General features: G+C 36.7%; 1 protein-coding gene across 1 annotated transcript; it reads right to left on the reverse strand.

Moving 5' to 3' along the window:
* Window positions 1-1818: 1818 nt before the first annotated feature.
* On the reverse strand, window positions 1819-5642 carry LOC575062. The gene is made up of 5 exons (XM_011675801.2): window positions 5246-5642; window positions 4222-4346; window positions 3835-3956; window positions 3217-3538; window positions 1819-2776 (listed from the first exon to the last, which is right to left on the reverse strand). Exons 2-5 carry the CDS (start codon window positions 4337-4339, stop codon window positions 2562-2564), a joined length of 777 nt encoding a protein of 258 aa, XP_011674103.1. The 5' UTR covers window positions 4340-4346; window positions 5246-5642; the 3' UTR covers window positions 1819-2561.
* Between the last annotated feature and the right edge of the window lie 9655 nt (window positions 5643-15297).

Raw genomic sequence — 15297 nt, forward strand, 5'->3', positions numbered from 1 at the left:
CGTTTGAGTCACGAGATCATCACCGCGGAACTTATGGCAACTTTGACTTCTATTTAAATAGGTGTTTTAAGACACCTAATAATGACTAATTTTTCACACCTAAAAGTCACATATGCCCTGCTTAGATTAATATTCCGTTTGAGTCACGAGATCATCACCGCGGAACTGCTGGCAACTTTGACTACCATTTAAATAGGTGTTTTAAGACACCTAATAATAACTAATTTTTCACACCTAAATATCACGGATTCACAGCTTAGATAAGTAATCAGTTTTAACTACGTGATCATCACCAAGAAAGTTATGGTAACTTTGAAACCATTTAAATAGGTGTTTTAAGACACCTAATAATGACTAATTTTTCACACCTAAAAGTCACGTATGACCAGCTTAGATCAATAATCCGTTTGAGTCACGAGATCATCACCGCGGAACTTATGGCAACTTTGACAACCATTTAAAAAGGTGTTTTAAAACACTTAATAATTACTAATTTTCACACCTACATATCACGTTTTCACAGCTTAGATTAGTAATCAGCTTGAGCCACGTGATCATAACCAATAAATTTATGGTAACTTTGAAACCTTTTAAAGAGGTGTGTAAGACACCTCAGAATTACTAGTTGAATATAACCAGAGATTCACGGACAGAACAATAAGACGATTAGCCGGTGTAAGTAACGTGATTATTACCATCAACCTTGGATAACATGTGAAACCAATCAATAAAGGTGCTTACAAGACCAAATAATTACGTATTTATCGCCACCATCGGTTAACTGACAAAAAACTCGTTGCTTGGTCAAGTGGTAATTTGGTAATAAACACTTGATTTACAGAGGTAAGTGGAATCACGTTACTCCAGTCGCGTGTTAAACTGGTGGTTTTTAGGTTAGATAAAAACGTGAAAAGGAGTACCTTTTTTGTTTAAATAAAGGCACGTGTCGATAACGTTTAAATCTAGTTCAAAGGGCACTATACTTTAAAATCACTTAAAATACACTCCCAAAAGAGGTTACATTTTCGTGTTCTGTTTATTGGGAATGCATATCACTATTAAGAATTTATACCAAACATCAGTCATTGAATAAAATCAATCAATGCAGTAAGAATTTATTCTGTCAATGGATTAGCCATTCGTAGATGAAGCAAGAAAGTACTCATTAAAGACCGTCAATTCGTCAACAAATCAATCACTCAGTCAGCCAGTCAATAATTGAACAGATCTGCTAATCAATCACCAACAATCAATTCAAAATAAATCAGTCAGTCAATCCATCAACAAATCATTAAATCAATCAACAAATCAATCAACCAGATCAATCAATCAATTAACAAATCAGTCAATCAATCAATCAACAAATCAATCAATCAATCAACAAATCAATCAATCGATAAAAAAAATCAGTCAATCAATCAACAAATCAGTCAATCAATCAATCAACAAATCAATCAATCAACAAATCAATCAATCAATCAACAAATCAATCAATCAATAAAAAAATCAGTCAATCAATCAACAAATCAGTCAATCAATCAATCAACAAATCAATCAATCAACAAATCAATAAATCAATCAACAAATCAATTAATCAATCAACAAATCAATCAATTAATCAACAAATCAGTCAAACAGTCGATGTTTGTGAAACAAAATGTTCATGTATATGAATGAAGTTTACTAATAAATTTAATTCAATCAATAAATCATTCAATCAACAAATCTGTCAGTCAATCAATCAACAAATCAGTCAATCAACAAGTCAGTCAATCAACAAATCACCTAAACATGCCAAACAAGTAATTAATCAGGCAATTCTATTGGAAAAATCCTTTATTGATCGGCTTTAATCCATTCTAAATATTTACTATCCTTTGTAAATAGTTTGCAATTACTTTGTTATTTTAATAATGTTGTCTTTTTTTTGTACACTTGCTAAAAAAAGCCTTGCGGCTGAAAGCAGGTTTTTTTTAAAAGCGTATTGAAATAAATAAAAAAAAAACAAGCAAACAAACACACGTATTAACGATCAATCGATCTGTCAGTCAATACATCACCAAATCAATTAATACTTCATTCACCAAATTCAATCAATCTATCAAGAAATCAATTAATCAATCCATTCTGACAATCTACGAGCTATCTGCAAATTCTGCTTGGAAAAACAAATTAAAATGTAGTGATGCCATTTAAATCACATTTAAATGGAAGAATCAGGGAATCATTCCTAGCTAATCCATTTCAATTTCAATTTTGACAGTCCCACAAAATTAATGCGTAATAACGTCAAATTCTCCCAAAATTGGTTGTATCTAATATTAGTGGCAAGGTGTCGTAAGATTTGATTTGATTTATTCAGTTTTTTCCGTTTCTGTAAATTCATTAAATGACATGAATCATTTTTCCAATCCATTCAAGCTAAGATTACTTCATCCTTCGCTTGTTAAGTTACATTTTAAAATGTACTAATACACAGTATGTAAAAAAAAAACCGTGATAGATTTATACTACTTCTTATCTAGAACAAGGTTTCATGTTTTACTCTATCGACCAAATCATTACTTGGCATACACATAATAGTAGCTTCCGTTCCAAGTGTACTTGTTGCGGTGCCACTGACTACTAGGGTTACCAGACAAGCTTGCCCCTGTTCCCCGGGGCGAGAAGAAGAGCGACTGGAAGAAGAAGGGCTTGGAAACCCCATTGGCAGGTGGCAGCCCTCCCCCTTGTCCGCATTTGCTTGTACCTCCCGGAATGCAGGTCACTCGATCAACTATGGTATGAACGAAAAACACATTTTAATTGTACTAAAATAAAATGAAACATGGTGTGAACCCGGTGACATAGTATGGTAATGAATCAGGACGCTTTTTTGTATAACACAGGTAATTGCATTAACATTTAAATTTGTTGAAAACACATGGAGTTTTTGAACTGCCAATTAGTGTGTAAACCCTGGGAGATGGCGTTTTATCCCTAATTTAAACAGTTTCAATATGAATCAAGACCAGTGCGCTATTTTGTATAACGCAGGTGCTTTGCAATAACATTTAGATGGTGATGTTGAAAACACATGGAGTTTTTGAATTGCCAATGGGTTTAGTGAATGGGGTCAGACAAATGAAAACATTATGACAATTTTTGATGCACATTTCGAACATGATAAACACTTGTGTAAAATGAGACTATAGACTACACGATGAAAACATTTACCACTGCCAGACGGAAATTCAATGCGGGTATGGTCGTCGCCGTAATCAGGAATGAACAGAGGTGTATCCACAAGCCAAGGAAGGGATCGTGTAGTGAGACGCGACGGGTTAACGCTGTTATCTGCCTGCATTTTGAAGACAACGTCAGTTTGGACCAGGAAATGATTGTATTTGAGATCAATCATCTCTTTGACTTCGGAAGGGGAGATGATGTCGAGAGTGATTTCGGTGGCGTCTTCGTCAACATAGTTCCAGACGGTTCCTTTGTTGGACCTGCCGTAGCGGGCCCACCCACCGCCCTCAATGTCCATCTCACAAAACACCTGTAAGACAAGATGGAAGATGGTAAAATGTTACCTGTGTGAGGATGGAGCTACATGCATCATACAACTGAGATTTATGAGTTCGGGGGGGGGGGGGGGGACACGTGCCCCGACCATCTGGAATCTTGCAGGGGTAATATTGTCATTGCAAAAAGAATGTGCACTGAATCCTGCCCGCAAAAGGAAATTGGACTCCAAAAAGAAGTTGAATGTTATAACAAATTTTTTTCTTACGTTCTTGTGGCTGGTGCCCTATACCCATCCACTCCCGTCGTCGAACTAAAACAAAAACATACCTTTCGATAGAGCCCAGCGCTCTCGATGTAGTAAAAGTCACTGGCTGCTTCACGGCACACATCCTTGACATGTTGGCAGGACAATGCCGGGTTGCTTGGAGTTCCAAAATTATTGCAGCCTTCTGTCGTATGATAAAATTAAAAAAAGGCCGTTGCTAGTTTTCGTTCCAAGTGTGTAGGCCTAACACATATCGTGATCGGGCATCTCAAAAACTAATAAAAGCTAAATCCTTCATTTTTCTTTTTCTTCTTCCTCTTCTTCTTCATCATCTTTTCCGTGCTTCTCATTCTTCTTTTTTCATTTTTTCCTCCTTCTTTGACTTATTTTCCCCCTCCTCTTCTTTTTTCTTCTTTCCCTTAACATTCGTACCATAACCCATTTTTTACCTGTTGAACCTTGGCATGAAATCGCGCCATTGAAGTGCAGCTGTGCTTGACCGTATCCTTGGGCACTGGTGCTGACAATCAACAGCATGACCAGAGCGATGGAAACAAACGACGCCATTTTGATCCTAACAATCAAAGATCAGGAAGAAATGTATAGAGAGTTCAGGTTTACTTCAAGTGGACTGGATTTGTAATCAACGGGCTTACAAAGAATTCAAGCAGCTACGTGACTGCATTTTGAAATGTTTGTGTCAGTACCACTAACCTAACCCCGGGGATCTACAAGCACACCTATTACCCCTAATTACCAAACAGGTGAAGATGGTCTGTAAGTAATCACCAAGTATATACTCTGACTGATAACCATAATAACATGCATCCAAACAGGCCTACTCAAATGGCGGCGCGAAGTCAGTCGAAGCGGCGCGCAGCTGTTGCCCCTCGCAGCACAGTCACCAAACATACAGGTTGGTACTTCAACTTCAATAACATTTTCATTTGGCACTTAATAAACTAGTTGAGAAGGCCTGATCTAGAACATGTAACCTTATCATACAATGCCCACATTAATTGATAACCCCAGTGTTTAAATGTTCGAAAGATGTTAGGCTATCAACCTCTTCCCCGCATGGTGCCACGTCATTTTCAAACATAATTGTTAGCGGGGTAGAAAATGGCCCCCAAGGACATACATGAGCCCTTATATTCACAAAAGTACCGTATTTTTGAAAAAAAAAAAAAAAGGTAGACCTACATACAACGGGTCGCCTAAATCTTCCCCCCTCAATTATCGTGATATTTTATTAATATTGGTTATGATTATATAAGTACATAAAACATAATAAAACTTTTCTGTAGCATTTCAAGAGCTACAATGAGAGAGGAAAAACAAAACAAAATAAATCAAAACACTAATATGACGTTAAACGAATTCAGCGTTTGGCTCGTGAGCAAATAGTTTTAGCATCGCCTAGATAATTAACACTAGATTGCATGGAATGAATTTAAACTCTCCACAACTTACCTTTTTTTTAATACAGATTCAAACGGCTTACAAGCACAGTAATGTCACCTTGTGTTCTGCGGTGGGATTTATGTTGCCTGGCCTGTGTTTACAATGTCTCGAGAACTAATATTCGTGTGCAAAGAAAAACATGATATAAAGATTATTTTATCAAGGTTACTTATTACTTATTTTACCACGCTTACTTATCAATAATTACAGAGACTGAGGCATTCAACCATGGTCCGTGTGCAAAAAAAAAAGAGAGCAAATTTGTTTCCTCCTTTCGTGTATGACGCGCCATTTGCCTAATAATTCAGATAAACAATGTTTATCGCCGATAATCACTGATTATCGACTGATGTACAGTGTTTATCGGCGATAAACAGTGTTTATCGATAAACACTGTTTTTTTCGAAAAGCAGATTTATTCGTATTTCTTCGTGAGTGGGCGCTTTTCGAAATCGAACTCAAAGGGCCTTAACTAAATCGCTTCTGCATCAATGATTATCAATCAAATTGCGAAGATCATTTAGCTCACTAAACAAGTGCCGTTCTTATAACATGATCTTTCATATTGTGCCCCCTCCCCAATGAAATTTCAATTTTGCCTTGTTCTTTTCATATTTGCACTCAACGCCATTTTTTTTATATTCGCCTACCCCCCCCCCCCCCCCCCATCCCCCCCCCCCCCCCCCCGACAGTAAAATTTTCTATCCAGGACCCCTTTCCAATACTGACATTTACATAGGCCTTAGCTATTATCCTGTCATTTTGGCGCCGACTTATTTTCTATTTAACTTTGCTTCCCCCTCCCTTTTCTATTGTAGACCATTTTTATACTGCATTTAAACTTTTGCCTTGTCCACTCTTTGATTACATTTCCGCCTTCTCCCTCATTAGAAAATATGACTAAATCTATCTCGCTGTTGCCGTATTTAGACAAATTACAAATTATTACTCAATCCAACATAAGACTGCATCATAACCATCGCACCTCAGTCATAATGAATTATGATTACAGAGTGCCATCATTATCATAATCACCACAATTATCACATATCTTTCACTAAATAACAAAATGACAAGAAAAGAATTGAGCAGTATTAAGTAATTTTTTTAACATTTACGAACTCATTTATCAACATAATTTTTTTGTATTTTTGGTATGATTAAATCAATTATCAACATGCTATTATGGAAAGCACATGTATACAATGAGTTTTACGAGACTACTTTTAAAAAATTTAAAAATATTGTTGTTATTACTATATATTGTTAGTACTTATATTATCATTAAAGTTATCGTCATTATTTTTTTTTTTTAATTTGATGGCCAATCAACAAACAGTAATTTGGCGTATTTTGTGAGTCATTGACCCTCCAAATTCGTTCAAATTGGACAAATAATAATGCATCTCATGCAAAACATACGGAATGTCAAAGGTCACAATTTAGCTGCCCCTCTAGTCCTCATTTGCAGGATATGCAACCTCTTCGAGTGCAACTTTGAAAAGCGCCCATTCCCGGCGAAATACGAATAACTCTGTTTTGATAAACAACTTGTTTATCTCGCTAAACTGTGTTTATCGCCGAAAAACACTGTTTATCGAGAGGAACTATGTTTATCGAGTGATAAGCATAGTTTTTCTCGATAAACAGTGTTTATCGCTTGATAAACAGTGCTTTCGGCGATAAACAGTGTTCATCTAAATTATTAGTCAAACGGCGCGCCATAAAAACTTTGTTTATCACTAGATAAAGACAGTTCATCTTGATAAACACTGTTTATCGAAAAGCAGAGTTATTTGCATTTCGTCGGCCGGGAATGGGCGCTTTTCAAAGTTGAACTCAAAGAGATTGTATCACACATAGTATGCACCCCAAAGGAGAACTAGAAGGGCAGCTAAATTGTGATTTGAAAATATTATTGACAATAATGAAGATAATAGTAATGATAACAATAATTATAATGATAATAGTAGTGATAACAACAACAATAATGTTCAATTTTTTTGTAAAGTGTTTATGTGATTGATTGGGCAAATGGCGCGCCATATTCGTGAATTTTAGCTGACAAGGGTGCTTTGAGCGTGACCACGCCCACATATCAATTTATAGTAGAGAGAGATGTCATTCACCTATGGATCCGTGTGCAAAAAAAAATAAGAAAGAAATATCTCTTACCATTAATCCAATTCGTTTTATTGCCTTGTCATGATCACGCCTTCTTGTGTGGACCTGAAAATCGGGTTTCCCCCTTATTTTTCAAGAGTTTCCACATCGGATAATGTGAGTAAATATCGACATGAAAGGGGCGCAAACACAATAGGAGAACGTTATACATGGGTGATGCTCTTCTATGGTGCTCTAGTCTCCCCCAACATACACACAAAACAAAATTATAACTTGTATTGCAATCGTATTAGAATGATATGCATGCATTGACGGCAGTGTTTCTACATGACAGACCAACGAGCATCTCTCGGACTATCCAGAGCATTTTTTTAGAATTCTGTAGCATCTAGGATAGTGGAGATATAAAGGGGTTAAAGAGAAGCTTCATTGAAATTTTAAATATGTATACAATTTATTATACCTCTACAGATTGCTTAGAACCTCAACAAAAAGTAGAAAGTACTCTTAAGCCCTCACTAGTGTGAGGAATAAATTAAATGCAATTTTGAAATCCTTTCCAGAACCCACTCACAAATTGAAATGACGGCGATAAAACACATGCGATAGTGTGAAGTCAGTAAATGACCTACCTTACATAACACATTCTGGACAATGTTGACTTTGATGAGATGCTAGAGATTATGCCTAACGAAGTTTGAAATGAATCGGAATAAAAGAAGGGACCAAGATAGGGTTCATATGCATTGCGTGGAAAACGAATGGGATTTGGATGAAGGAAGAACGGGTCATGACGTGTACTGTGTCAGAAATGGCCTTCCATACTAGCATAATCATGCAGGGTATGAAATGGTCCCCCTTGAGAGATTTTCAAAATCCGCCACCCGGAATATGCTTGCAAAATTTCAAGGAAAGAAGTTCGGAAAGAGGGCAAAAAGCGTTCTCAAAGATGACGTCATCGCCAATATGTGTTATTGAAGGGAAACACAGCATAATCTGTTTAGTGACCCATGATCAAGAGAGATTTATTAAAAAAAAAATTGTGAACATATCACCTTGTTTGGTATCATTCGAAAGGGCATTTCGTTGCGGTTAGTTGGGCACATTTGACTGTTGCGTGTTATGTATTGCAAGCATTAAACGGGTTGTTATACAATGCAAAGTAAATTTATCATTTGTGGCAAAACTTTGTGATGACTTCATCAAATTTTACCAAACTTGGCAGACAGTTGTCAAGTGTATGGATACAACATGTCTGCTAAGTTTGATTGCGCGTGTATAAAGATCGCCATTTGAAAGCAAGTTGAATCGATTTTGCAATTTTTATTTAGCAGCGAATCAGTTAATCAGCCGGCCGGCGAATGAGCGGGTGGGGAGGGGGGGGGGGGGGGGGGGGTAGGGGAGGAAAAGAGTACAAAATGTACGACCATTCCGTACAAGGGTCTGAAAATCTAACTATTACTAAATCGATTGCAATTCTAATGTTACTTTTTTTTCTCCTGATAATATTTCAGCAACGAATTGAGAGTTTTGGTAGACATCTTGGATGTAAAATAGCAATCATTCCTGGGCACATGACGTATTGTACTAAATTATTATTATGATAATAAGGATATGAAGATAAATAACAATAATTATAAGAAAATTTACAATATTAATACTAAAAATAATAATGATAATAATTACAATGATAACTACTATTGTTACAACACCAATGACAATCATGATAATAATGAAAATAATAATTATCATGATACTGCTGACATTTATATTACTTTTTATACTATCTCCTATAGGAAGACAAAGATGATGAAGAAAGGGAAGAAGAAGAATCAATACAGCGATATTAGGGATTACTTTATCTTTGATCGAGGCATACACATGCATATTACATACTCCATGGTAAGAAGGAAGTAAGCAAGGAAAAAGAAAGGCAAAGAAAAAATGAAAAAGAGAGATAAAATATAGCCTGGGTTCAAATTCAGTTTTCGTCAAATTATTAAACCCGGAAATGATCCTCATTTTATCTGCCATATTATTGCCATGGGACGCTACATAAAAATAGTACCAGAGTGCTGTCTATTGTCATCAAATATTGTTCAAATAGCATCATAGAGATGATGAACGAAGAAGAATAATAATGCAAGGTCATGAGAATATTCCATTCTTTCTCTCTCTCTCTCTCTCTCTGCTAAATAACCCGAACAATTATGGAATCAACTGTTAAAGATACCATGTCTGTCTTGCAGCCAACATCAAATTCTGTAGAATTTTGCACTGTCACGTATGTCTTATCTCTAAAATGTAAACGTTGGCATTGTCCTATAGTATTCGAATTATGCAAGGGAACCCGTTTACTTTCTAGACTTCACTGTTAAACACTATTGAGTGACTGACTGACATCTTTTTTTCTTTGGTAATAACATAAATAAATGAGCTGCAACAGGTACATGACCATTTTGTCTACATCAATAACCCACAACTCGTAATGGCCAAGATAAAAGTGATTAAATCTTTGTGCTGCACAGAACTACGACCATTTGGTACAAGGAACTGAAAATCAGACTTTTACTCGGTGATTGCAATCACTTATTTCGATTCAACAACTAATGGTCGTTTCCCACAAAAAGCGATTTTCAAACCCTTTCGATTTGAGGGAAGTTCTAAGTATGCATTGTCTTTCAAATGCCGTTCAAATTTAACCTTTTCATTTTTTGAACTGCAAATGGGACATTGTACCTTTAAATGAACTTATCATGAGTCATGAAATTTCAATTTGTTACTGCTTGTTATTGTAGTATTGAAAAACAGCAATGGCGTACATTTGTCTCTAAAATTCAACAATCGTTGCTTAAGGCCCGGTCACACAGCGGGGACGCATGGGGAACGCACGGCCAGCGTATTGGAAATTTGCAATTTATGCCAGTGCGTTGTCGTGCGCCAAACTTTTGTCGAAACTACAGCGAGCTGACACCAAATGCACAGCGTGTTGCTAGCGCGCTGGGCGAATGGTCCACGCATGCACCGCGTTCTCAACAGAGGTGGTCACATATAGACGACGCAAGGCCCGCGCATTGGAAATCGGAAAAGGCCGTGTGCCTATAGCTTTTGTCATGATTTTGGAAAAGCTAGCGAGCTGACACAAAATGCACAGCGTGCTCCGCGTATGTCTGGCGCTGGTCTAGTGCGCTCCACGCATGTCTGGCGTGCCTTTGGCGTGTACACTTTTGAGCATGCTCAAAAAAATCCCGACGCACACAGCGAATGACGACGAATGCATAGCGTGGGTCCAGCGCGCTCGACGAACTAGTAACGAATGAGGACGCACGCCTAGCGAACGACAACGCACTGGCCCAAATTGCAAATTTCCAATGCGCTGACCGTGCGTCCCCAATGCGTCCCCTCTGTGTGACCGGGCCTTAAGATTGCGTATCTCTAAATATAACCATGATACATAAAGCTAGATAGAACTATGGTCGACAAAAATGATATTGTCTTGAGAACAGTGAGAAAACATTTGAACTAGAATGAATAAGACATAATGCGATTTTGTTAACAAGTTCATTTTCTCATCTTATTCATCCAGTACAAAAGACTAAGCAAAACTCGAGCTAGATGCATATCAGAGTAAGCTTAAAGACGTCAATATAGGACATATTGTTTATTGGCATGATTGCATTCTCCTCTTGTTACTTCTTTATATGTTACTGTAATTTAAAATATGTATTCTAATGTTTCATCTTTTCTCCTGATAATATTTCAGAAACGAATTGAGAGTTTTGGTAGACATCTTGGATGTAGTATAGCATTCATTCCTGGGCACATGACGTATTGCACTCAAAAATGATTATGTTAATAAGGATATGAAGATAAATAACAATAATTATAAGAAAATTTACAATATTAATACTAACAATAATAATGATAATAATTGCAATGATAACTACTATTGTTACAACACCAATGACAATCATGATAATAATGAAAATAATAATTGTCATGATACTGCTGACATTTATATTACTTCTTATACTATCTCCTATAGGAAGACAAAGATGATGAAGAAAGGGAAGAAGAAGAATCAATACAGCGATATTAGGGATTACTTTATCTTTGATCGAGGCATACACATGCATATTACATACTCCATGGTAAGAAGGAAGTAAGCAAGGGAAAAGAAAGGCAATGAAAAAATGAGAAAGAGAGATGAAGTATAGCCTGGGTTCAAATTCAGTTTTCGTCAAATTATTAAACCCGGAAATCCTCATTTTATCTGCCACGTTATTGCCATGTGACGCTACATAAAAAATAGTACCAGAGTGCTGTCTATTGTCATCAAATATTGTTCAAATAGCATTATAGAGACGATGAACGAAGAAGAATAATAATGCAAGGTTGTTGGTCATGAGAATATTCCATTCTTTCTCTCTCTCTCTGTCTCTGCTAAATAACCCGAACAATGGGATCAACCGAGCGGAATCAACTGTTAAAGATACCATGTCTGTCTTGCAGCCAACATCAAATTCTGTAGAACTTTGCAGGAATTATGAATATATCATGTTTGTCTTATCTCTAAAATGTAGACGTTAGCAGTGTTCTAGTATTCAAATTATGCGAGGAAACCCGTTTACTTTCTAGACTTCACTGTTAAACACTATTGAGTGACTGACTGACAATTTTTTTTTCTTTGGTAATAACATACATGAAATGAGCTGTAACAGGTACTTGACCATTAATTTTGTCTACATCAATAACCCACAACTTGTAATGGCCAAGATAAAAGTGATTAAATCTTTGTGCTGCACAGAACTACGACCATTTGGTACAAGGAACTGAAAATCAGACTTTTACTCGGTGATTGCAATCACTTATGTCGATTCGACAACTAATGGTCGTTTCTCACAAAAAGCGACTTTCAACCCTTTCTTTTTGAGGGAAGTTCTAAATATGCATTGTCTTTCAAATGCCGTTCGAATTTAACCTTTTCATTTTTTTGACCTGCAAATGGGACATTGTACCTTTAAACGAACTTATCATGAGTCATGAAATTTCAATTTGTTACTGCTTGTTATTGTAGTATTGAAAAACAGCAATGGCGTACATTTGTCTCTAAAATTCAGCAATCGTTGCTTAAGGCCCGGTCACACAGCGGGGACGCATGGGGAACGCACGGCCAGCGTATTGGAAATTTGCAATTTTGGCCAGTGCGTTGTCGTGCGCCAAACTTTTGTCAAAGCTACAGCGAGCTGACACCAAATGCACAGCGTGTTGCTAGCGCGCTGGACGAATGGTCCACGCATGCACCGCGTTCTCAACAGAGGTGGTCATGTACATGAAAATACTGGATGCTTTTGGTTCAAAATGTGTACGCCTGCTACATTAATAGAAAGAAAGACATTGATGGAAACCATAAAACCTTTAACTCAACGTCACTACCACTTCTATCCCATTCAATGCCCTCGCCAACTCCAAATAACATACACACTCTCAAAATAGATCTCAGAATAGTTGAGAGAAACTGGTGCACAAAGCATCATTAATTTTTGAAAAATACATTGTATCGAACAAATAGATCACAAAAACTTCACAAAACCTTTATGATAAAATGATACAGGTCCGTCATGACCTGCTCTCCCCTCTAAATCCTAGCTTAAATCCATATTAATAAATCTTAAATCAAGATCAAATCTACATTTATGTGAAAGAAATTGATTATCAGAATATCACTGACGTAATAAGAGACTTAGATTAAAGTAATGGACAGAACTTACAATGTGAAACAATTGTAAGTATTTGGTAATGGGGTTTCGTGTGACATGCCAATCGACCCTTCCGATTTAAAAACAAGAGAAATAGTGCCAAGTACAATAACATTTTGAAAAATGAATCATTTATGGCTAATTTGTTGACATGGTTGCAAATGCCATACCCATCTTGCTCCCTTCCCCTCTTTCTCTCAAGTTTGACAAAAGTTCTATAAATATCCTGGCAATTTTGACCATTAAATTAATGTTAAATGTATGGATAAGATTCCTTGGAAAATACATTTTTTTCGATTGCAATGTACTTGTGGTAATATTGCTTTGCCCAAATTTTGTTTTGGGAGAGAGAGAGAGAGAGAGAGAGAAGGGGGGGTCAAAGAAGGGGGCAGATTTCGAGTTCTGAACTCACCCTAAATTATCTTAATGATTCAGACTGAGAATCATGATTATCACATGGATCCTGATCTTATTTCATGTATCACTCGACTGAAAACCTACATCATTTCTGGAAACACACCATGCATGCCCTACACGACATATCGCCCCCATCTCAAAATTTGTCTTGATTTTAAGGGGGTGCATTTCGAAGGGCTGTACTTACAATGTCTCGAGAATCGTCTGTTCCTTTGTCTTATAATGAATTACTATAATCAGAGTACTTCATCATGACCACGCCCTCTTCTACTTTTTGTAATTGTTCGTGTGCAAAGTTAAAGGTTATATCTAGATTATTCTACCAAGGTGCTCTGGTTTTACCTTAACCACGCTAACTTATCAATAATTACAGAGAGAGAGGAAGCATTCAGCCATGGTCCGTGTGCAAAATAGAAAGAAATCAAATTAATTTCCCAGTTTCGTGCATTGAAGCTGTCAAGAGTGCTAAAGCGTGACCACGCCCACATGTCAATTTATAATGAAGAGAGAATTCATGCAACTATGGGTCCGTGTGCAAAAAAAAAATAAAAAAATAAAGATCTCTTGCCATTATAAATCCAATTCGTTTACTACTTTGTCATGATCACGCCTTCTTGTGTGGACCTGGAAACCGGGTTTCCCCCTTATTTTTCAAGAGTTTCCACATTGTATACTATCAGTGAATATTGTAATGAAAAGGTGCGCAAACGCGGTAGGAGAACGTTATACACGGGTGATGTCCTTCTATGGTGCTTTAGTTTCCTCACAAAAAATATAATAACATAACAAAACTACCTGGAAACCGGGTTTCCCCCTTATTTTTCAAGAGTTTCCACATCGGATACTGTCAGTGAATATTGTAATGAAAAGGTGCGCAAACACAATTATATAGGAGAACGTTATACGTGGGTGATGCCCTTCTATGGTGCTTTAGTTTCCACACACAAAAATATAATAACATAACAAAATATTGTTTTGGGTTTTTTTTTTTTACAACCCTCGTGTCCGTAATGCCATGACGCTTTAAGCCCTCCGATGATGTATTCCCGGTTACAGCCGAAAGAAAGATAAGTTTATATTTTATATTTATTTGAAAATCAATTCTTACCCTATTATATATTTTTCAACAAATGTAATTTTTACCTTCTCGGCTTTGATTTTCCCTCATTGAATAGTAAAGATTTCGTTATTGAATTAAAGATACTATGTCCCTTTTCCAGCCAACATCAAATTCTGTAGAACTTCGCGGGAAGTATGAATATGTCATGTATGTCCTATCTGTGAAAAAATAAACGTTAGCAGTGTCCCAAGATTCAAGTTATGCAAGGAAACCCAGACACTATAGGTGACTGACTAGCTTTGTTATCTTCTTTGGAAATAACATACATAAAATGAGCTGCCTAAGGGTACATGAGCATTTGTCTACATCAATAACCCACTTCTTCTAATGGCCAAAATTAAACTGATTGAATCTTTGCGCAGCACAAAACGTACGACCATTCGGTACAATGGTCTGAAAATCAGACTCTTACCTACTGTGTTGCTATCATTTAAGTCGATTCGAAAACTAATAGTCGTTATTGTCTAACTTAAAGACATATTCCAGCCCCCCCCCCCCCTTTTTTTTGTATAGGGAAGTTCAAATTTAGTATTATCTTTCAAATGCCGTTGGAATTTAACCTTTTTATTTTTTATTTTTTGGCCTGCAAATGGGACATAGTACCTTCAAAGGGTCTTTCCTTGGTGCATGATGCATGTACA

Source organism: Strongylocentrotus purpuratus, unplaced genomic scaffold (genome assembly GCF_000002235.5).
Source record: "Strongylocentrotus purpuratus isolate Spur 01 unplaced genomic scaffold, Spur_5.0 spur5_contig_816, whole genome shotgun sequence".
In the NCBI taxonomy this organism is placed as follows: domain Eukaryota; kingdom Metazoa; phylum Echinodermata; class Echinoidea; order Camarodonta; family Strongylocentrotidae; genus Strongylocentrotus; species Strongylocentrotus purpuratus.

Coding starts and splice junctions, on each gene's coding strand:
- LOC575062 (XM_011675801.2), bottom strand. CDS start 4,339: ATGGCGTCGTTTGTTTCCATCGCTCTGGTCATGCTGTTGATTGTCAGC. Junction 3,957..4,221: donor TTCATGCCAAGGTTCAACAG/GTAAAAAATGGG, acceptor ATCATACGACAG/AAGGCTGCAATAATTTTGGA. Junction 3,539..3,834: donor GCGCTGGGCTCTATCGAAAG/GTATGTTTTTGT, acceptor CTTGTCTTACAG/GTGTTTTGTGAGATGGACAT.